The sequence below is a fragment of the Trachypithecus francoisi genome, unplaced genomic scaffold (genome assembly GCF_009764315.1).
Source record: "Trachypithecus francoisi isolate TF-2019V2 unplaced genomic scaffold, Tfra_2.0 Lachesis_group17, whole genome shotgun sequence".
Classification (NCBI taxonomy): domain Eukaryota; kingdom Metazoa; phylum Chordata; class Mammalia; order Primates; family Cercopithecidae; genus Trachypithecus; species Trachypithecus francoisi.
This window is the reverse complement of record NW_022681462.1, coordinates 4,775,568-4,799,745: the sequence shown is the minus strand read 5'-3', so window position 1 is coordinate 4,799,745 and position 24,178 is coordinate 4,775,568. Positions and strand designations below refer to the sequence as shown.

The following is a 24,178-nucleotide window of genomic DNA, read 5'->3' as shown; positions in this document are numbered from 1 at the left end:
CCTGCCTTAACCAACCCCACAGGCATCAGATAATCAGGGACAGCTCCTCCCTCCCAGAGCCCACTAAACTTATTCAAACTCACCAGTGCTAAGCCTGCCCACTCTCTCTCACCCATTCTTCTCTTGGAAGCTACAGTAAAGGTTCCCTGGGCCTCCTGACCAGCGCCAGTGCTTCTCTGTGTGGCCCTGCGTGGTGGGCTGTGTGTGCCTCCTGGAACCGAGAGCGCGAACCTTTCCCTTCACGACAGTCATTTCCACGACTGTGTGTCTTCGCGTTTGATTAAAACACATCTCGGGTGCCCTTCACACAGCCTGGCATGTGGGTGCAGGGCATCTGACATGCATAGGCACAGGCATCGTAGGCATCGTGGACCAGCAGAATGCCAGGAGGCTGAAGCAGGCCTGTGTCTGTATGTTTCATTCCAACACAGATGTGTGAAAGGGAGCAGGCACTGGGCTCTGGGTTAGAGGGTCTGGGTGTGAATGTGGGCCCCTGACTTCCCTCCCACACATCATAGCTGCAACCCTTCTACATGTCCATTTCCTCCTCTGTGAAGATAGGACGATGCCATCAACTACCTCAAAAGGCTGTGGCGAGGATTATATGATCAATGCAAAGCCTGAGCTCTGGGCCGGGTGCTTAGAAAGCATTCCCAGGGCAAGCTGTTTTTGTTACCTCGTTGTTCAATGTTTATTTAGAAGAAAAACCTATGAAGTCAAATTTGAGTTCTTATTGGAAAGCATATCTCATAAGTCACGGCGGTTAAATATTTGCAATTTTATAGGGTGCTTTTTTTTTTTTTGAGATGGAGTTTCACTCTGTCATCCAGGCTGGAGTGCAGTGGCACGATCTCAGCTCACTATAACCTCCGCCTCCTGGGTTCAAGCCATTCTCCTGCCTCAGCCTCCAGAGTAGCTGGGATTACAGGCACCTGCCACTGTGCCCAGCTAATTTTTGTATTTTCAGTAGAGACAGGGTTTCGCCATGTTGGCCAGGCTGGTCTTGAACTCCTGACCTCAGGTGATCCACCCGCCTCAGCCTCCCCAAGTGCTGGGATTACAGGCGTGAGCCACTGCATCTGGCCTTTATAGGGTTTAATCTGAGAAATTCATTTGTCTCTGACAATTTTTGCTATCTATTTTAATCCAAGTTAGAATGATATTTCATGTACTCCACAGTTCCACGGGGAACTCTTATCTCAAGAAAGCCCCTTGGACGCTGGTTTGTAGAACAGGCTCTGAAAAGCCACTCTGCACTCTTGCTATCAAATTTTCCACATTCAGTGCTGCGTGTTTATAGCAGTAATAGTTTCCATACAAAAAAAAACAAAAAACCTCACACATCATTTCCACACATTCTTTCAGGCAAACAAACACTATCTCAACCCACAGTGAAAGCAGAGCCTTGCTAGTTAAAAAAAAAAAAAAAAAATCCCAGGTATTCAGAATGAAGCCTGCCTATTTCCTTGAAATCCTCCAAGATGTGGTAAATGACGGGATGCTTCAAAGGGATATTTGGCAGCATCTTAATGAGATCGTGGAAATGTAAATTCACAAAGGATACAACTGCTGCTCACCAGTCAATCACAGGCTGGTTTTCTGGTTTTTTGTTTTTTCTTTTTTTGAGACAGAGTTTTACTCTTGTTGCCCAGGCAGAGTGCAAATGGCGCGATCTCGGTTCACCGCAACCTCCGCCTCCCAGGTTCAAGCAATTCTGCTGCCTCAGCCTCCCCAGTAGCTGTGATTATAGGCATCCGCCACCATGCCCGGCTAACTTTGTATTTTTAGTCGAGACAGGGTTTCTCCCTGTTGGTCAGGCTGGTCTCGAACTCCCGACCTCAGGTGATCCGTCCGAAGTGTGTGCACTGTTGCCACGGGGCAAGAAGGAGCAGCATCCTGTGATTGCCACCCCTGAGGGCCAGGGTGCCTTTGCCCTTTGCCCTCTGTGCGCGTGGCCATTGGGGTATGTTGCCATCGCAGTAGCTGCCATTATGGCCAAAGCACGTCAGTTTTTAAAAATTGTGGTAAAACGCAAATAACATGAAGTTTACCATCGTAACCATTTTTAAGTGTACAGTTCAGGAGGGCTAAGTCCATTCACATTGCTGTGCAACCATCCCCACCATCCACCTCCAGGACTCCTTTCATCTTGCAAAACTGAAACTCTGTCCCCATTTAGCAACTCCCATTTCCCCCTCCCTCCAGCCCCTGGCACCCACCATTCTACTTTCTGTCTCTATGAATTTGGCTATGGTTCCTCATATAAGTAAAATCATACAATATTTGTCCTTTGGTGGTTGGTTTATTTCACTCAGCATAATGTCAAAGTTCTTCCATGTTGCAGAATGTCAGAATTTCCTTTCTAAGGCTGAATAATATTCCAGTGCATGTATATACCACACTTTCTTCATCCATTCATCCACTGATGGACACGTGCGTTGCTTCCACCTTTTGGCTATTGTGAAAACTGCTGCTATGAACACAGGTGTGCAAATATCTCCTCAAGTCTCTGTCCTCCCTTCTTTTGCGTACATACCCATATGTAGAACTGCTGGATCATATGCTAGTTCTACGTTGAATCTTTTGAGGAACCAGCACACACATGTAAAGCAAATTCCAAATCACTGTTTACATGAACTCAATGATAAAGTTATCTGGGAGGAAGGCCACTGCATTCTCTACAGAATGGCACTGGTATCACACTAGGGCAGTGCTTTTCAAAGTCCATAGCCCCTGGAAGCAGAACCCCAGAGCACTCCCCAACTGCACGTTCCTGGGCCCTACCCTCCGATCTCCTGAGCTAGACTCTTCAGGGCAAAGGCTGAGGATCTGCCTCTTAACAAGCTGCCTCACCCAAAGAACCACTGCACCAGGGTTAGTATGATGCTGGGTTCTCTACGAGGGTGCCTCTTAGGTCAGTTTCTTTAACTGAGTAGCCCAGCGAGCTTCCATTGACTCCTTTGTGTGGTTCATTAAACATTCATTTCATGAAGTTTGGGCAAGCCCTTCAGATGTGTAGGATGAGGCATGGTTAGGCCTTGGCTTCATCTGACTTTGCCCAGATGTAGGGGGCCACTTGGGAGGATGGACCTCCCACCACTTGCGACCACCTTAAGCCCTGGATGGGTCTGTTCCTAGAAGGGCCTCCCAGTTGGCCAAGGAGCGCACCATCCAGGCATAAGTCCTGCACCCTGGACCTGAAAATCATGCTGGCAGGATTACACTAAAGTTTTAGCATCTAGTTGGAGCCTTTTAAACAAAGCATGTATATTTATGCAAATAACATACAACAAAGGACCATCTGAGGTGGAAGGAAAAAATCCTGGTTAGCCTCAGTGTGAGGACTTGGTGCCATTACTTTGGCTGTTTCTAACAGAAACCCTGGCACTAATTTGACTGAGGGGATAGACCCACCATGTCCAGAGTGAAAGAGCGGTAAAGAACGCCACAGAAGTTAACGCTGTCATCTTCTGTTCTCTGCATCTCCCCCTCATTTCTGCAGCTCATCTTTCTGTTTTTGATTCCTTTGGTATTTTTCTCATTTCCTCTTTTTTCCCTTTTCCCTGTCAACACTTTTTTTTTTTTTCCATCTTTGCTGCTTTATGAAATGTTAGCTGTTTCAAAGTGATTTGTTTTGTATTGTTTGGAGGAGCCCAGAAAACAAAATGCAGGCCTTCATGAGCTCAGCCCATAACCAAGTCAGCTCGGGATTTGGTTTCTGAATTCCTGGCCTCAGACCTGCATTTCCATTTCGCAGGGGTCAAAAGAGAAAATAAGTGTTTTAGTCTAGTTCAGAGTTGTTGTCTCTGCAGTCAGAGTTTAGACAATTAGGTATCCGGGTAATTTCAGAAAATAAGACTTTGCTGCTTGGCTTATCCTGCTTGATAATTCATCCAATGCAGATGGCTGGCTCATTGTCAAATGACCCCTTGGCTGTGCATTAGGGCCACAGTGAGCAGAAGAGCTACGGACCAGGTCTACTAAAGCACGCTCACAGCAGTACTGCGAGGGGAGGGAAAAAGTGCAGAAGGCAAAGGTTATGGATCGTCAAGTCACCACGAAGGCCTGTTCGGCAGAGTGTGTAGGCTGAGCCTGTTCTGTATTCACTGTACGTTGTTTCTCACATTACAGAATTATTTCATCAGCCTGAAGATAAATAAACGAATAACGTGTGTTTCAGCGGGACTGTGTGCACCGGCACACACAGGTGTGGGAGTGTGTTCCTCTCGAATGGGAGAGAACATTGATGAGCACAAAAACACATCCTGGGGACTTGAAAATTCAAATGCAAATGTGAAAAGCACACGTTCTCCCTCCTCCTCCCTGGGCGATTCTTAATGCCCCCAAGTGCACGTTTGCATGAGAAAAGACACTGTCACAATTATATGACAATTAAAGCTTACCATTGTTGTAAGAGCGAAAATTTCCTACAAATTTTATGTATTCATAAGTTGGAAATTCCTTTGGGTTCAAGCTGCCTCTGAGAAGGTGGCAATAAAACTCTAAATCGCTGTCAGCTGGGCCGTTAAAGGAAGAAGAGGAGAGAAAGGGGTCGTGAGCATCGCACAGACTCTAAACAAGTAGCGTCTCTGTGAAAACTCTTACGGGATTTAGTCTACACATGGCCAGGCTAGTTCTCTCATTACAACTGACTTTTGGACCTGGTTTGTAACCCTTGCTGCACAGGGGTTTCCTTCCATCATTCATAGATATTTTGCATTCCATACATGGACCCAATTAGTCTTAATTTGTTCCCAGATGTCTGTGGTTGGTGATGTCGGCATTGATTAGTTCCGGCTGTTTTCATATGGTATATTAAAATAAAGCAGCTCATATAGAGCTGCTCCCTTTAATTTAATCTTTTTGCTTTGAAGTAAAATCAGACGTACGACAGGACAGATTATTCATGGAAAATGGACTCAGGCTTGCACTGATGCAAGCAGCTTTGCTACCTCATGCAATGGTGTATGCTTCATTAAGCGACACGTGGTTCACGAGGCATCAAGGTTAGCCTTCTACCTAGGTTGCCAAATATTTTGATAAAAACTTCTAAATTCCACAGAACACAAAAATGGGTATAAATAACCAGGTGAGAGCCTCAGGAGGACAGAATTTGCATTTTGGACCTAATGATTCAGTTTTCAGTTGGTTTCTTGATATTATATGAATTTAGCATCACAGTATCCTCCACGATGAGCTGATTCCTCACTGATGTTTGCACTGTTTCTTACTAAAAGACTCTCATGTAAAAAAAAAAGAGGAATCTTGTCATATACACAAAATAAATTATTATTCTTGAGTTCTCTGCTTTCAAATTTTCCACATAAAAGCCAAATGTCTTACATATTCCAAATTCCAGTTTTAGCTTTAAACCTAAAATATACCTCTAAGGATCTTGGAAATGTTCTGAGTCATGAGGAAAATTATTCTTAAAATTAGTTCTCCCTTCTTAATTCATTCTAACCTCCTTTCAAAAGCAAAATTCTCATCTTTCTAGCTTGTAAAACCACAAAAATTAAACTTACATTTTAAGTATTCTGGGGAGGGGGAATCCGTCACAAGCATATGGGAAGAAAGGATTTTATAAACTTCTGAATGTTCTTGTTCTGGGAGGAAATTTAACAAATTCTGATCCATGACATCCGACTGAAAAAGAAAATAAAGGACAAAGGTACACCCTCAACGAAGATGAAAAACAAAAGCAAAAACAAAAACTGCACATTCACAACGCAGAACTGGTTTCTGAAATGGAAAGTTCAATATCTGATTTTCTGTGGACACTCTCAGTTTATCACTCCCTTGTTTTAAACAGTTACCTAAAAGGTTGTATGTGTTCAAATATGTATGTGCTGTTGTCTGTGGGCCCACGAGGGAACTAAGAGTGAAGTCAGACAAACGTAGGAAGGACTCCTCTCGCTTGAGAAGTGCTGTTTGCTGACACTCCTGTGCGTTGGCTTGGGTGGCATGGCCCCTGTGCACACCCGGTACGAGGCCAATCATTTATTTAAATGGCTCCAAAGAGCCCATGGGGTTCCTTTCCTGACCCTTAAGGCAGCAAAGGGCTGCCTGTCTACTTCTTAAACGTCTTTAAGTTATGGAACTGCACGTGTTTTTCTGAGTACCCTGGCACTGTAGCTACAAAATAAAGATAAGGTAAAGATTGAGTACTGTCCAATAGAACTATCTGTGATGATGGAAATGGTCTGTCATCTGCGCTGCCTGTAACAGGAGCCACTAGCCACACGGTTACTGAGCACTTGAAACATGGCTAGTGAGCAAGGGAGTGAATTTCAAATTTATTTTATTTTATTTTTTGAGATGGAGTGCTGCCCTTGTTGTCCAGGTTGGAGAGCAATGGTGCAATCTCAGCTCACTGCAACCTCCACCTTCTGGGTTCAAGAGATTCTCCTGCCTCAGCCTCCCAAGCAGCTGAAATTACAGGTGTCTGCCACCATGCAAAGCTAATTTTTTGTATTTTTAGTAGAGATGGGTTTCACCGTGTTGGCCAGGCTGGTCTTGAACTCCTGACCTCAGGTGATCCGCCTGCCTCGGCCTCCCAAAGTGTTGGGATTACAGGCGTGAGCCATCAAGCCTGGCCCATTTAATTTGAATTGAAATTTAAACAGCCACATGTAGCTAGTGGCTACCATATTGGATATGCAGGTAGGAGCTCACAGCGGACAGAGGAGACAGGCACCTCTCTCTTCCTCAGTTTCCCTCAATAAACTCATCCACTCTCAGAGCTTCAAACACAATCCGTATACACTTTCAGATTTGAATATCCAGCCAACTCTCTCATGAGCCAGCCTCAACCTTCCAACTGCCACTCACATGCTCCCTGGGGACCACAGATACACACATGTCCCGAACATCAGCATTCTTTCCCACCCATACCATCTCCAACCCCTGTGTTTGCATCTCCATCAACAGTATCATCGGTTGGTCACCTGCCTGTCCCAGACACTCTGGTGGCATCTTTGTCTCCTCTCCTCGTCCTCACCCTCAAACCAAACAGTGTCCAAATGCTGACCATTTTTCTCCCTCAAATTCTCTGCTCCATCCTCTTCTATTTCTCCAGCTTCCACCCTAGTCCAGACCCCTATCCTCTCTTGCCCGGGAATGATTTGGCCAAACTGGTCTTCCCACATCCACTTTGGTGCCTATCAGCACCAAATTTGTTCTCCATCAGCAGTCAGAGCAGCTCATATCAGATCAAGTCACAACGTTCTCTTGGCTTCCGACTGCTCCAGGAACAAAGCCTCAACTGCTTCACACACTTTCACGGCTCTTCACAGCTTAGCCTCTGCCTGCTCCGGCTCCCAGCACTTCTCTAACCCTTCTGAGCCTTTTTCCTCCAGTTTGCCCTCTGTTCTCCCTCTGAGCCTCACCTGGGCTGTTCCCTCAGGCAGGAAGATGCTGCACCCTGCCCTTGTGTTTAACGAACCCCTGTGCAACCTTCAGGTCCCTGCTTTGAAGTCACTGCCTCTGAGAAAGCCCCAGGTGACACCCTCCACCCCCACTGATGATTTAAGGGCCTCTGAGGGAACAATGACCGCCTTGATGGGACATCAGGTGACTAGTATCATGGCAAGGCAGGTGAGAGCTCAGAGCCCAGGCTTGAAAGCAGGTTCTGCCCCTCCATGCCGCATTTTCCTCAGTTGCAAGATGAGGAAACCATGAGGGTTCCATGAGCTCACTTGCCTCCACTGCTGATAAAACAGCACATGGCAGACATTCAATGAATGCCAAGTGTGATTAGGCACTGAATGGCCGGTTACAGAATGACTACAAGGGTACCTGCACCACAGTGACGTTTTCCTGTACAGCTGTGTGCTGACTGGTGCACTCTGCCTCCCTCCCTCCAACCGGAGCTTCAGGAGAGCAGGGCCCAGTGCCTTGTTCACCACCACATCCCCGATGTCCAGGACGGTGCCTGGCCTTCGATAAGACTGCACTGACCAGCTGAAAGAATGGCGTGGCCAGCACTATGACAGGTATGAAAACAAGGGGCCCAGGGAACACTGTGGATGGTGCGCTGCCTCCAAAATGACAGGGTAGAGGAGACTCCTGGGGGAACAATTTCCAGAAGGAGGAATCCTTGAGTGGGAACCGGGGGACAAGACAGGGTCTGCCAGACAGTCAGGGTGGGAAGGTGCTCCAGTCAGGGCGTTCAGCGTGCACAGAGGCATGAGGTGGGCGCCCTGACCGTACTGCAGGAAGGTGGGGAACAACAGGGAGGGCGAGAAGCCATGAGAGAGGAGGTTGCACAGGGAAGCAGGGCCCAGATGAGAGAGGCCTCAGAGGAGTCAGGGCTCGACCCTGTGCCAGGAGGAGCCATGAAGCACCTGAAGGAAGAGAGTGGTCAAACTGCTCATGTGTTTTAAAGGGATCCTGCGTGTGGTTTGGAGGGAGAGGGAACTGGAAGTCAGGCTGGAGACGCCAGGGTCTCAATAGAGACAGGGGAAGGAGTGGAGAGGAGCAGACAGAGTCCCAGGCAACTCATCAATATTGTAGTCTAACCAATATTCGCCGAGAGCCACCACGTGCCAGCCGCTGTTGGGCACGGGGAAGACACGTTGGGAAGCAGGCAGAACCCCTCTCTGCCTGTTCCGGTGGGTGTGAGGACAGTGGACACAGCTTGGTGGCTGATCAGAGGATAGGAGGAGGGAAAGGAAGGACTCAGCGTGGCTTCCAGGCTCTGGTTCGGACCCACTGGCCTTCATCTTTACGGACTAAACTCGACCAGGATCCTCTCTCATCTATGCTACCATTTCTCATTCTGGCTTTCTCCAAGTTTCTTCGGATGTTCTGGTTTTATTTTAAGCCCATTCTCTCTAGTTTTTTTAGAAGATGACTCATGTTCACAGATGACAGTAGTCTTTCTTCTTAAAGATATTTCAAATACTTGAAAATGAAAACTAAGTGACTCCATGGCCTGTTCTTGGAGGGCTCCATCTGAAGCCACTTCCCCTGACATTGGGTGTGGCAGAGAGCAAGGCTGGGTGGCTGCCTGGCCCGGTCACTTGTGTGAGAGAACTTACTGATATAGGTCCAAGGGCCAGTATCAGGCCACAGGTTCTGCCCAGAATAAAGATGAATGCTGGATGCAAGTAGGGGCAGGTATGATATGTGGGAGGTTGCGAGGATGATGAATTAACACACAGAAAAGGCTTCAGACTGTGCTTGGCTCTTGTATGTATTTGCTAGTACGTTGCTATTACGCTATTTCCACATGCTGAAAACCAACACAAACAATGATCATTTGAAATTTTAACCCTAGTGCTTACAGGAGAGAAGATGACATCTACAGTTGAATGATCCCCTGAATGAGCTGAGTTCTGTTTATTCAAATAAGAGCAGTTACGGAGGCAAGGGAGGGAATGTACCATCCACAGCCGTCTTCACAGCGGAGTCCCACGATCGGGAAGGTCACCTGCCCGTGGAGGTGGGCAGTCCCCCTCCCAACTGCCTGATGGGCCTTGAACCAGCAGCACCAGTGCAGTGACACCCAGCTGTGTTAAATGAGCCTGTACTAAAAGCACAGTGAGGCTGAGCTGGAAGTGGGCTGGATGGACACTTCCTCCCAGAGTGTCCCTGAGGCGCTCTGGCGGTTTTGGCTTGAGATCTGTGCTGGCTGCAGCGAGAAGAGGGAACGGTGAGCAGCCCTGGAGAAAGTTCACCTTGAGAAAAGAAGGGCTTAAGGGAAGTCACTTGGGGCCTTAGGCTCCCTAAAGGACCAGGAAGTTGGCGGCATATTTGATCCACTTAGATTCAGTTTAGATTCAAAGTCAAACTCATGGCCATACAGCTAAGCTTTCAGAAGGCATTGTAGAGAATGGCTTTGACTTTGTAACAGTAAGAATTAATTGCGATATAAAAGGCATGAATTAGACAGAAAGAATCTCTGTTCATCAAAATGCCCTAAAAAAGGGGGAAAGGTAAGCCACAAAGTGAGACAGGGTATTTGCAACACATATGTCTGTGGTATGGCCCAAAATTAAAGTTCTAAATTATATGCTGCCTTGGTATCTGGTAAAATTGGAAGGGCCTCAAATGGCCTAACTGCAGGCTCCCTCCCCACACAGATGAGGCCCCCCAGCCAAACCCCCTTCTTATCACGGGGCCAGGTACAGTTTCTGCTCATCCCTGAGTAGCAGGTTGTGAAATTATTCAACCAAGTCAATCCCATCCTCTTGTGGGGACTGGGGGTCACCTCACCCTCTTGTTACTGCAGAGCCTGCCTCCCATAGCCTCTGCTGGTTCACTCTCTTCCCACGGGCACCCCTCTGTGGCCCTGTGCGGTCCTCCTCTGGGCTGTGAGTATCTGTGACTAATTAACTGCTGTTGGCCTCATCCAGTGTCAGCTGTGGAGTGTTCAGACATCCCCATTACCCTAGAGTGGGGTGAATGAGAGGCAGCTAAAACAATACCTGCCCACAGCTTGTGCCTGGATCGCAGAAAGCAAGCCTCCTCACAATTGCAAGAAAAAACCCAATCAAAGAGGAGGATGTCCAAACACCTGAGCAGGTAATTCAGAAAAGATGGAGTCTAAATGGTTGACAAACATACAGACACTCAATCTCATTGGTAACTGAGAGAAAAGCAAAGTAAAACTCCATGAGACACCTTCATGTACTAGACTGACAAAAACAAGAAGTCTGACAATGCCAAGTTCTGATGCCACAGCACAGCGACGTCTCCACCTTGCTGGTGCGGGGCAAACTGGTGCCACCGCTATGGAATCATTCTGGCGTTATTTAGTAAAGGTGGAGGCAGAGCTTCCCTCAACCCAGCCATTCTCCACCTAGTCAGTCCTCCAGGGATGCTTGCAAACGTTCATCAGGAAACACTACAGGATGTTCACGGAAGTACCTTCCAAGAATTCCTAACCGGGATGAATGCAGGAATTGCAGCACATTCCTACGACGGAACACTACCCAGCAATAAGAAGAGCCCACAGCAGCTACATCTGCCAGGGTGAGGCAGGTGCACCGCACAAATGATGCTGAGCAAAAGGAGAAGTCACAGGAGTCCATTTTCAATGATTCCATTTACATACAGTGAAACAAAAGGCAACACCAACTTAAGAGTTTAGCAGTGAAGTCAAAGTTGGTGAAACTACAAAGGAAAGCAAGCAAACAACGATCTTAAAAGTCAGGAAAACGGTTGCCACCAAGTGGAAGGTGGGGGTGTGATGAAAAAGGGGCAGACAGGAGCTTCTGTGGTCCCAGCCACGTTCTATGTCTTTACCTCAGTGACAGCTGCATGTATATTCACTCAATTTAATACTGAACGTATGTTTTATACACACATCTGTATGGTATATAAAAATCAAAAGGCATAAAAAAAAACTAACTAGAGGCCTGGAATATTTTAATCCATGATCCACTCTAAGCTGCAACCACACCTGTCAGGGCTCTGCTCCGACCCAGAGACACCTCTGACAACATGACGTGGATCAGGTGGGAGCTTCCAGCAGGTGAGGGCAGGGTGGGGTGGGAAGGGCAGAGGGATGCTTCCTGAAAAGCATGTCTCAGGGTCTTGGCCTTGCTGCTGTGTTTTGTGGTAACACAGGCCAGGGGCTTTGGCTTTCCTTTTCTGGGACCTCTTCCCGCTGTGCCCCTTCCACAGGAACGTGGCTCCAAATCCCATTCTGGTCTTGTACTTTCTTCTTGCTGGGGCTTGTACCTGGCGAGCCAGCATGATATGGAGGTATTTTCTGGCCTGCAGATTTCTCCAGTTTTAGGAACACTTGTGCCTTATTTTCCTTGGGGAAGGTAGGGTTATCCATACACACAGTTCTCACATTCAAGGCACTCGCCACCCGTGGCAAGCTGCCTGCAGTTGCTCATAACCCCAGTTATGAACTCAGTCCCTCGTTCAATGAACACTTAGGCACATGGCAAATGTTCAGGGCTGGGGATATGATGTTTGCCTTAAGAGCTTAGCATGGTCCAGCTCATCAGACAACACCGCATCTATGAACAAATCAGAAAGTAACCCAGGAAGCTAACTTTCAAAAAGTCAAAAAAAAAAAAAAAAAAGCCCAAACAGGAAACACAGATTATGCCTACTTTTGGTCTCTCATTTGGTTCTGCCTCAGCCATACTCTTTCCCCATTCTGTCCAAGGCACGTGACTCATGCCCCTTGCATCTCTCCTGCAAGGTTTTCATTCCAGAAGCTCCCATGAGCCCTTGGCCTCCATCGTATGCACGTCTGTCTTGCTTATGTTCCTTGCCTGTGTCAATTCTAGACACTAAAATGTGCTGGTGTTGCCACTACTGAAAAATTCTCATTATTATTGTTATTTTGTTTTTGAGACAGGTCTCACTCTGTCACCCTGGCTGAGGTGCAGTGGCGTGATCTTGGCTCACTGCAACCCCCTCCCCCCAGGCTCAAGCGGTTTTCCCACGTCAGCCTCTCAAGTAGCTGGGACTACAGGCACACGCCACCACACCTGACCAATTTTTGGATTTTTCGTAGAGCCAGGGTGTTGCTGTGTTACCTAGGCTGGTCTTGGACTCCTGACCTCAAGTGATCCACCCACCTCAGTCTCCCAAAGTGCTGAGATTACAGACGTGAGCCACTATGCCTGCCAGTTCTCATCTTAAAATCACTTTGCTTTGAGCTATTTTATTCTCTTTTTTTCTCTGCCAATTTGATAAAGAAAGTTCTAGGCTATGTCATCAGAAACTGCTGTACAAAAATCTATCACATGAGCTTCTGTTACATCTGAGATGCTGGCAGTGTGAAGGAAACAGAGACTTGAAGCCCCACAGCCTGAGAAGTGGGAAGGAATTCTGGCTGCTCTTGTCCCCCTTACAATGGCTCTCCAATCCCCAGTCACACAAGGGGCGTGGGATGGGACCCTGGCAGGCCAGCCTGTGCTTGGTGTGACACCAAGAGGGGTATTGCTGCCGGGGTCCCCAGCTTCCTGCCCTTTGCTACCCTGTGTCCCAATTTCCACGAAGAAGAGACGCTTCTTCCTCGAGGACTGACCACCACCTCTCAGCTCCTCATTCTCCCTTTCGGAGCCCCACACCCTGAAAACATCCAGCTTTACTGTGTCCTGTATAGGATTCTGAGGAGTGGTTAAGGACCAAGCTCTGGAGCCAAAGTGCCTGAGTTCAAAACCCAGCTCTTCACTGGCTGGCTGTGGAACCTTGGGTACATTGTTTAATCTCTCTGTGCCTCAGTTTCATCATCTGTGAACTGGGTAACTATGTACTTCATAGGATCCATAAGGATAAGGAGAGCAAACATAATACAGCCTCGCTCCGGGCCGGGCACGGTTCTATGCGCCTACACATACCAACGCATGTGAGTGACTCTTAATGGGTGCCTGCTACACTGTAAGTGCTCAGTGTTAGTCACCCAAGGTTTAATGGGTGAAATCTCTCAACAAAATTGCAAACTCCAAAGGAAAGACAACCTCCCAAGTTTTGAAATGTTGCATCATGTGTGGAAAGGACCTGGGCTCACAAGGAGTGATATTTAATCATTAAGTGTGCATCTAAGTAAACCAAACCAAAATCAGAATTCCTAAAGTATGACCCAAATCCTGGGCACCAGAAAGACACCAGAGCAGAGTGGTGACCAAGCTGGGTTCTGCAGTCAGCTGCCCCCATGGTAAGCCCCGCTCTGCCCCTCACTGCCTGGGCCACTGGGGCTTCCTCGCCATAGTGGAAGTCACGGAGGTCTGACTCCCAGATCCGCTCCTCCGCCCAATCAGCTGTATGCTGACTGCACCAGGGAAGTGTCCATCCTCAGCAGCCTTTGCCTACCCACTTGCAAAGGAGGATCTTGGTGAAAACTGGACAATGAAAGCTAAAAGTAAATTGCAGTTAAATGTGGGGACTGCCCAGCCCAGGCTCACCTGCACCAGGGAGTTGAGGGCTGACTCCCTGTGTTTGGGCATGGGTATAGACACAGACTCTTAGTTTGCATTCGAGTGGGTCCAGCATTGATAAATTAGAGTCGGGTCATTTCTGGCCCTTGTAGAGTTAGAAAATAACTTATGAAAGTGGTCCTAAATTGCTCCGTAATTTCAGGTCGGAAGAATTTGCCTCTTACTTTCTAAGTCCTGTCTGCCACATACAGCAACTGGGTCATCAGATAATTACAAGAGCGTAAAGCAGAACAGCGCAAATCCTGTTTACTCACACAGCTCTGGCTCGTATCTCTCATTCCCAGGTCAATAAGTAGGCCACGTGTGGTTGCTTTCAGTCAGTGCCTACCACTGCCGAACCCTTGCCATTCAATACAAAACATAAGCGCCCTCCAAAGAAGTGCCCCAGCTCTTCTGTCCTTAGACACACTTGGATCAGCCCAGCTTCTCTGGGGTGATGATGGGGGTCACTTCTGTATTCATGGTGGCAGCCCTATCACTGGCCTCCTGGCCAGAGATGAACATCAAGGTGCAGCTGCACCCCCAGCTTCCTCCTTCAGGCTGAGTGAGGATGAGCCTCTTCTGACGGCTATCAAGAAGAGAGAGCCCCCCTGCTCCCCGCCACCAGCCTGACGCACCCTTGTTTTAGGAAATGGGCTGGAACACAAAGGGGAGACAGATTAGGTTAGATGAGGGCCTAATGGGAAGGCATCTGCTTAGCAACATAAAAAATGCTTTTGTGGGCCACGGCTCAGTGAATGCAAAGAAAAATGTAGGCAGCGCTTCGATCCGCACACAGCATCGTTTGCAGAAACGGTGGGACGAGGGAGTGGCTTCCAGGGAAAGGTACGGCTCAGGATGATGCGGGCCCTGGGCCACCAGCAGGGCAGGGCTCATCACCCTAAGGCAGATGGAAGCTGCCTGTGGAACAAGGCCACACTGCTCTGTGGGCAGGCGCAGCTAAGGAGAGGGAACCATGGTCCTCCAGTATCATCCTGGCCCAAGCTTTCCTATGTGGGAACCCGGGGCAAGCTTTCCCCTTTTCGTCACATCAACTGACCGCCCATCCACGGATGAGCAGGTGCGGGGGGCGCTGGGGAAGGTTTGGGCTGGGCTCACTGGGAGGAGAGAGGACAGAAGAGAGAGGACGTTTTGTTCTTGTCCATCACACTTGCTGCTCCTGGTACAGCTGTCATTCTCACTCAGGCTCTGTAGGAACAGGCAATGGTGTGGCAGGAGATGGAAGCCTGGTCAGATGCCCATGAAGGAGCCTCAAAGGTGGCTCCTCCACCAGCCAGGTACAGACCCGCGAGTCACTGAGTCAGGGCTTACCAGAGAGCCAGCAAGGCTTATGCAGAGAGGAGGGAGGTAGGGAGGGAGGACAAAGGCAGAGGGAGGAGGGAAGAAGAAGGGAAGGAAAGGAGGGAAAGAGTGGGGAGGGACATCTGTCAGGGCCTGGGACCATACCACAGCCCCTTGTGCCATCCTGGAGCATCCATGGTGCACTCCTGGAATGCAAAGCCGACCCTCTCCAGGTCCACCCAGACACTCCTCACTCCCCAAGGCCTTCCAAGACATCAGTCTTCCCAGAGCAGTTGAACTGCCAGGAACCAGCCGTGCTGCCGAACCCTTACCACCACCAAGTGCTGCTACCCACCTGCAACCTCAGACATGTGCCAAGTAAGCCCCAAACCATGACCCAAGTCATCTTTGTCCTCTCCCTTGATCAGCTGTCAGGTGACCCTGGATGTCTGTCAGCTTCCATGATGGCTCTGAGCTCCCCTAACAGTGCTATGACTCTCTCATCAGTCCCCATTTCTGACCCTGGAAAAGAATCTGGAGCCACAACTCCCACTCCAGGCCTTGCCTGTTCCAGGATGGCACACACCTGCATCTGCCCTTTCCCTGGAAGGCTCCTGGGACCTTGACCTCGGCCTGGTCCTGTCCCCAAAACTCAGTAGTCCTTTACTGTCCACCCCCTTCTCACCTGCAGCCCCCTGACACCTGCACCACCTCCCATCTGAGATCTGATGATTCTCAACAGAAACATGATAACGTGAACCGGTAAAGGCCATTGGAGCAGAAACTCACCGGTAAATGCCCAAGGAGAGGCGTGATACTGTCAGAGACATAGATGATGCTGCCGTCTGTTGTCACCGCGATAATGAAGCCATCTAATGCCTGTGGAAAATGCAACATTTGAAAGCTCCTTAGCAATGCTTTTAGGGAGGAGCATGTCACCGAAGCAGAGGACACTATTTCAGGACACTGGCTTTGTTTGATAATCCTCAGAATATTTCCACGAATAACCTCACGGCACTTCTTGGCCTTCCACGGAGGACAGCTTCTTACAGAGAATGTGTCTGGCCCAGGAAAAGCATTTGCAAAAGCACTACAGGATCAGTGAAAAGTGTGACCTAGTGGCATAATAAAATAACATTTAGCCATGGAAATTCTCTAAGTAGGTTTAATGATAAGCACATTATTAGCCTGATTCAGAAACACCACCATTACCATTAAACACATAAGCCATAGCTGATGGTTCCCATCTCCCTACCCCTGCCATCACTGAGTTCAATGGTAAACATCTGCCCTGATAAAGACATCAGACCTAACAGATGCACGAGAAACAGAAAGTATGCCTGTTGGCCGAGGTGGGCCTCTGCTCACATTCATCGCCACAAGACAAATGCCCACTGAAGGAACTGCTTGTAAAGAATATTCACATGATTCTACAGGGCTGGGTGGGTGTGGGGGTTGCGTAACTCAACTGGATCCATAAGCATTTCAGAATGTCTGAAAAATTCATGCATTTGAAAGTCTCCACTGAGTGCCTGCTCTATGCTGGGTACACTGTCCTGGGTGCTTGTGATATAACAGGTTGAAGGGGGGCAATGCTTTCTCATAAAGCAGACACTTTTTCTCATGGTTTTTTTTTTTTTTGAGATGGAGTCTCACTGTCGCCCAGGCTGGAGTGCAGTGGGGCGATCTTGGCTCACTGCAACCTCCGCTTCCCAGGTTCAAGCGATTCTCCTGCCTCAGCCTCCCAAGTAGCTGGTATTACAGGCACCCACCACCATGCCCAGCTAATTTTTGTATTTTTAGTAGAGAGAGGGTTTCACCATGTTGGCCAGGCTGGTCTTGAACTCCTGTCCTCAAGAGATCTGCCTGCCTCAGCCTCCCAAAGTGCTGGGATGACAGGTGTGAGCCACTGCGCCCGGCCACTTTTGCTGGTTTTAGATTATTTATTGGGATTTATTTTGGTGTGGGTGCTTGTAATGCTTTCGTAAGATGTATCTGAAAGTTGATTTCTAAAACAAAGATGACATAATTCAGCAGAGAATAGGATCATAGTGGCACCTGGCTGTCTAGGTGAAGGGGAGGAGTGCCAGTGAAGGGGAGGAGACTAGAAATGAAGCCTACCTCTCCAGAAAGCAAGTCTTTAAGGGAATAATAGGCCCAGGGAGACTTTCACTGGAAACCTGTCATTGTTGATTCACTGACTTTTTCTTTGAAAGACCATCTTTCCCGAATCTGGAAATTTTTCCGCTTAGGAAAAAAAGTGAAATATGTGCTTAGAAAGCTCTGGAAGCATGTTGCATGCACGCAACTAGATGGTCACATGATGTCTGAGAATCTGCGTGGACGAAAGGGCATTCATTCTTTCACGTGAGGAGGGTGTGATTAAGTGCATGGCAGCAGGAACCCGGAAGAGGCCAGGAGCAGTGTGTGAAGGGTACCTTTGTAGCATATGCCAAAATGGGAAAGAGTTCTTTTCACCAGGAAAGTTAACACTAGACTCACTTATTATTTTACACTGACAGCTGGCAGGATTTAGACTGAAGAACAGATTCAAGTACGTTTCTTAAATGGACCTCATCCTCTTGGATGACATCAGTGGTTCTCAACTGGGGGTAATTTTGGTAATGTCTGGAGGCATTTTTGGTTGTCACCACTGGAGTGGGCGGTGTTGGCATCTAGTGCTGCCAAACATCCTGTAATACGCAGGACAGCCCCCACGACGAAGAACTACCAGGTCCAAAATCACCATAGGGCAAGATTGAGAAATGCTGGGTTAGATTTGTGAGTTACGGTAAACGAAGAGGTACATCCCAGTAACTTTTCCTTCCCAAGTATTTTTCTAAAAATGTTTTAAAGTCATCTTGGCAGCCCTCTAGGAGGTGAATTTTTTTAAGGGCTAAGGGTCCTGTTGATGACATCAGTGAGACTTTTCTGGAAAAAGCAGATTGGAAAACTGGGTAAAGCAAGGGCAGTGCAAATGGTCTTGCACAGTGAGCCCATGTCCCTCCTGAATGTCTAAAGCAAGCGAGTGCTAAAAAGCTGAAGGTATTTATAGACGGAAGATAACTTTCATCAGCTCACTGGCATTTCCATCAACTCTATGAGAGCTGCACTGAGTCACTGCTTTGAGAAAGCTTGCTATGGTTCTGGAAGTCTCATCAGTAGCATCTCAAAGGGATTCAACAGCAAGAGACTGCAAAGTGCTGTGCCCCTCTCCATGGAAGGGTGATTTTGACTGGGGTGTTTCCAAAGGAGCCATAATGGCTCAGAATTTTATACCCGCCACACACTAGAGGGAAAGGAAACCTTCCCTTTCTGCTAATTCCTGAATCAGTTGGAACATTTCTTGTGTTCTCTGGGACAATCTCTGGGCTAAGAGAAGAGATTGCTTTTCTGATTAAAATTCAGAAATTTCCACAAGCTCCCTATTCCCCGGGCCACAGGCACTTTGTCTTCTCTTGAGTGAAACTGTTCCAATGCTGGTAGCCACAGTCTTTGCCAGCTGATACTTTACCAGCTCAGCTGATCTGCAGCCAGGTCAGTTTTGTTTTTTCAAACTTCACAGCTATGTGAGTACCCCTGCAGTCTGGTTTTGTGCCTCTCTGAGAGAAGATGGAAGAAGACAGGAATCACATCTGGAGGGCATTAGCAGTTCCCTAGAGACATGATGAGTTCTCTCATGGGCTCTGTCCTCATTTTAAAAAGGGAACATCCTGGCCACTAAGACATGGCACCTGGATTCCTCACAGTCTCTGAAATGGCTCTGAAAAAAACAGAGGGAGGTGCAGCTGGAGAGAGACCCATGCTATGGGAAGGTTGCACTGGACACTGATGACATCACCCTGGAGGCTCTCCATCTCCCCCAACCACAGCTGGGGCTCAGGCCATCAGGAAGGAGATGCTAGAAGGCTCCAGTCACTCAGCACTAGGTCTGAGTGAAGAGCAACAGGTTGGAAGAGAAGCCTGACATAGTCAGGGTCAGCAGTACTAGTTGGTGGACTTCCCAGACCACTCACAGCTGCCGTTCACCCAGAAGGCCTGCTGGTTGTGCAGCTTAATTTCAGATCCAATTCATTCATCTAGCATGATTTCCTTTCTACCGGCTTCTAGGAGTCTACACCGGGAACAAGGGAAAGTAAAGACTATACAAATATCAATCTTCCTTGTCTAGAAATTCCAGTCTCCTGAATCTCAGTCCTGTCTTCTAGCCCCGAAATTTATTCATTTTTAACTTTACAAAAGCCCTATTTCCTCAAATACTTTTGATAGTTTGAAACTCACTGGGAAAAAAAAAAAAAAAAAAGGTTGTGCTACAGGCTCTTAAAAAAGGCTGCTGCTATAGGGTTATGTGTTTTAACTACTTTTCCATAAGAATTAAAAGATAAATCGATTTATGTAAATTAGCATAATGATACATTAATTCAACATTTCACAAGCTGCTTTAAATTTAACATACTTAAAAATGCATTGCTTCTGCAGAAAGTTCTGTATTTTCTTTAAATATAGTTCACATGTAGATTTAAGTATCTTTCATCTTATGCAAATGTTCATTAATGCGTTTACATTTCATAATATTTGGACATCTTCATTCTGGCATTTTCTTACTCCAGTACTTTCTGTTTTCTGCAAGTTAATCTATGTAAATTGAAGTTTACATCAGTCTTATATAGGCACATAAGATATGAGAGAGAAAGATTTATCCCCAGAAGCCACTCTGCAAACACCCTGCCAGGAACTACTGGTCTAACTTCCCTTTGCTGAGCTCATCTGTCCCAGTTCACCTCTTCTTGGTGGCAGGCCTGGATACGCCATGCCTGGAGCTTTTTCTGCCCCACTGCCATATCCATATACTCCGAAACTTATCCCCAGGTGAGAAACCACAGCACCTTGGCAGTTGTTTCTGTAGAGGCTCATGCTCATCTGTACTGAGGAGTTTCACCCATAATCAAAGATAAGATGTTGAGATCAGCCAGGTTTTCACAAATATAGCCCTATAGATGAGTATGGGGCCTCTGACCCAGAGGGAGGAACATGAGCATCTCACTCAGCACAGAACGGGCGTGAGCTGGATGGGGAGGCACCGGGTCCCTGTGGCTAACATCTGTATGCCATGTGGGTGTAATATGAGTTCAAGTTCAAAGCATATCTTTAAAAGACAACTTTTAATTTCAAAACGTGTTTCTACTAAGAGAACATGTATAATCATAGCAGTCTAAAGAGAAGACTCTCTGAGTCAAATGACAGTGCCAGCTGATTCATCTTCCCGCTGTCCTTCTCCTCTCTCTACCTACCTCGAACCCACCCTTCCTGGCTCCCCAGCAAGGTGTCCTCTGGTTGTGATACCATCAAGGGGCTCATCCTGTGGTCACTGTGTTGAAAGCACATGACCACATTCAATTTTGGGATTCTTGTTGACATGGCCCACAGGCAACGGCAGGCAGAGAGCCTCAGGGAGGGTATCTGTTTCAAAGCCAAGCCTTCCCTGGATCAAGAACGGTAGTTTCCTTTGGACACAGGGGCTTATCTGCAACAAGTAGCTACATTTTAAGTGGCAACTGTTTTAAGCGATTTTGAAAGTGCATTTCACCTCCAACATCAGCTGGGTGAATTCTTCATTACTGAGGAATGAAGGCTTCCAGTCTTGCTGAATGTCACAGATTTCCGTTTGCGCTGAGACTTCTAAAAAAGAGACACAAATAAGCCTTTATAGTCAATGGCACCTAGAAATTGGAATTAACAGATGAAGCACATGTTACTTCTGTGTAATTTTGTGTAAACTTCTGTGTAGTTTAATTTAAGAAGCCAGCATAAGGAAATATGTTACCCTGATTTCCAAGGACTGGGAGCTTTGAATGTTCTCACCTCCCTTAATGAGGCTTTAGGGAGGATCATCCCCCACCTTCTCTATGGCTGGGGTGCCTGCCCTTGCAGGTGGTACCACGGCCCTGAATGTCTACATGACGAACTCCATTGCCAACAGTTGGAATTAGGTAGTTGCCACCTACGAAGGCAACAGGAACAAACACTGGGATGGTGTGACACCTTCCTAAGTGGCTTCTTCATGGTCCAGGTGAAGCCAAACACTTCACAGAGCTGGGATTTTAAAAATTCCAGACACATCTTAGGCATGTGGAAAATAACCCACTGTGTTATACAGAACGTACCATATTTTTCCGCATTTCCGTTATTGAAATACAGCCTGCTATAGCCATACACAGAATGTACTCTTCTCAAAACTTATTGGGGTTAATCTACAGTTTATCCATTTCATGCAACTGCCTCGTACTGAAGACATTATGCGCATTTATAAATTCAAATAGTCATTGGCCTATAAGGGGTTCCTTAAATATTTTAGCTCTTCTGCACTTTTAATGAATGTTTTGTTCTATTATTAAATTATTTCTGATAAGATAATTATAGGTAGCTCAAAAGCAATATCAAATAGGTTTGTTTTTCCTTCTGTTTATCCTCCATCTTAAACCAACATTTTGCTCCATTTCATGTTGTCATAGGTTTCTTCAGAGACTATTTCCTCGGTGCTAAGGAACATAAGACTCATATCTCAGAGAATAAAACTAATCTGTTTAACAACTTCCTGGAGAATGCAAATGGTCCAGGCAGATAATCCATCAACTTTAAGCCAGGAGAAAGATTTCAAGGCTCTTTCCTTTGTGCCTGTGTTTTTGATAATCTCTCTTACATGGAGCATGAGGAATGCATTCTGCCATTTGAATGAATGAATATGAGTGAATGCAGCAGCTACTCATGAACAAAGGATGTAAAGAACTGAGTTATGGCCGGGCGCAGTGGCTCACGCCTGTAATCCCAGCACTTTGGGAGGCAGAGGAGGGCAGATCACGAGGTCAGGAGATCGAGACCATCCTGGCTAACACGGTGAAACCCCGTCTCTACTAAAAATACAAAAAAAATTAGCCACGCGTGGTGGTGGGCACCTGTAGTCCCAGCTCCTCAGGAGGCTGAGGCAGGAGACTGGCGGGAACCCCGGGAGGCAGAGCTTGCAGTGAGCCGAGATCACGCCACTGCACTCCAGCCTGGGTGACAGAGCCAGACTCCGTCTCAAAAAAAAAAAAAAAAAAAAAAAAGCTGAGTTGTGTATGTGACCCTGTAAACCCCCACTTGTCCCGAAATCCAATGTTCCCAGCAGTGCTTGGCTCCACCAGGAAGGTTCTTTCCTTCAAGGTGTCAGAAAGAACAAGTTGCTGCTGCTGTTATACAACGCTGGATTTTAGTCTTTGTGATTTTAAAGGGGCACAAGAGAGCCGCAGTGAGCCTTTGGTAATTGAACACTGGAAGAAACCCAGGAGAGGAAGCTGTGCTGGTGGTCAGGCAGCCAACAACACTGAGAGGGCCCCTGGAGGAAGGGCCGCACTGTGGGGACACACCCAGTGCCAGGTGTCATACACACATGGTGGAATGCAGCATGGGAAGCAGAGGCAGGTGCTACATGCACATCTTGGCCAGAATCCGTTCTGCGGTGCTGGCCGAGGCGAGGAAGAGAGGGTGCAACCCCACCTCTTCAAACAAATGGTTGCCACAGTTTGGCCACTTAGAAAAGAGAGGGACTGAAGATGTGCTACAATATTAACCTCACAAACGTCTTTCCTCTTCTCCCCAATATGCACACTCAACTGTAAGACTCTTTTGACCACTAGGATCAAACTGTAGATTAATTGTTTGTCTAGCAGAGGAGTCTTTATGGCAGCCCAAATTTCATTTAGATAGAGATCCATTCAACGTAATGGTGAAGGAAAATGAAAGACCCACTTCTTTAACCTAAGTAATTTTTAGATCATTCTGTGTGACTGGGTATTTTGTCAACGCTAGCATAATAACACTGAAAGCAGCCATCTCATTCACTTTGTATTTCAACAATTGAATTAGACTCCTTGGAAGTGAAGGTTCAGTTCATAGCATATTAAAAAAATATGTTAGATACGATGTCTCAAATCGAGGAAAAAATGTTACACTGGGAAATAAAATTCAGTGTTATGGTCAAAGTGGTTTCCACATTTCCAGAGAAACAAAACCACCTGAGAGCCACTTTTGTAGGAGAACATTGTGATTAAGAGCCAACCCCCAGAATTCTACTCCAGTATCACCTTTAGCCATTTCCTAGAGTGCTCAACTCCCGACTGCTCCTGGTATATCTGAATAATAAGCAGTATATGTTTGAGATGTATGTGGTCAAATAAAATCCTGGAAAATGGGGCAGAAATTCCACAGCTGTCCTGGGTCAATATTACCCTGTTCAACAGGGAAATTTCTCCTTGTTCTACAGCTCTCCCCACCTCACCTTCCATCCACGAAGACAGACACATTAAAGAGGTATGAATGAGGAATGGGATTTCATATTAGGAGAAAATTTCATTAGGTCAGCTTGAGACTCACTCAGGAAGAGGATAACGTGTAGGCCAGCCTGATCCTGTAGAACATTTAGATGGATGTAGATAAGGATGTCCAATATGTCCTGCCTATTTACAGACTTTAGGGATGTCTCTCTTACAATAGCTACTGTTACAACATTTTGCTACAAAGAATCGTGATCAGATTCTCATTTTGATTTGTATTACTTGTACAGTCCAGGATTAACATGTATTTCCCAAGCTGAGAAAACAACAATGCTGAAAGATTATTGGGGAAAGAGCTAAATAATTATAGCAACTACTTGGACCTAATCATCTGTCCTTACTTATCATGTGGTCTGCCTTTAGCATGAAGGCAGGAAGCATGTTGAAATTCATAGTTCTTAATCCTCACTGCACGCTGGAATCACCTGGGGAGCTTTAAAAATGCTGATGCCTGGGCCTTACCTGACCACCTGCTGGTGAAAGGCTCTCCACCCTCTACAACAAACAGCCCTGATTTGCAGTGTTTGTCCCTTTCTGTGGTGTAAATATGCCTACCGTGGCTGATCTCAAGCTACCAACTTTGGCAAAACTCCTGAAAATTGAACAATCTTCTCTTGC

At 46.9% G+C, this 24,178-nt stretch overlaps 1 protein-coding gene across 4 annotated transcripts in view; it reads right to left on the bottom strand.

The window, feature by feature from the left end:
- NPAS2 (neuronal PAS domain protein 2) overlaps positions 1 to 24,178 on the bottom strand; it is a 179,177-nt gene that overhangs the window by 43,887 nt on the left and 111,112 nt on the right. For all 4 annotated transcript variants that reach the window (XM_033239052.1, XM_033239053.1, XM_033239054.1 and 1 more), the window contains exons 4-7: positions 20,779 to 20,870; positions 15,981 to 16,070; positions 5,526 to 5,646; positions 4,404 to 4,517 (exon numbers count right to left, since the gene is read on the bottom strand). In XM_033239052.1, the coding sequence (XP_033094943.1) occupies positions 4,404 to 4,517; positions 5,526 to 5,646; positions 15,981 to 16,070; positions 20,779 to 20,870 (417 nt within the window). The remainder of the gene's footprint in view (positions 1 to 4,403; positions 4,518 to 5,525; positions 5,647 to 15,980; positions 16,071 to 20,778; positions 20,871 to 24,178) is intronic.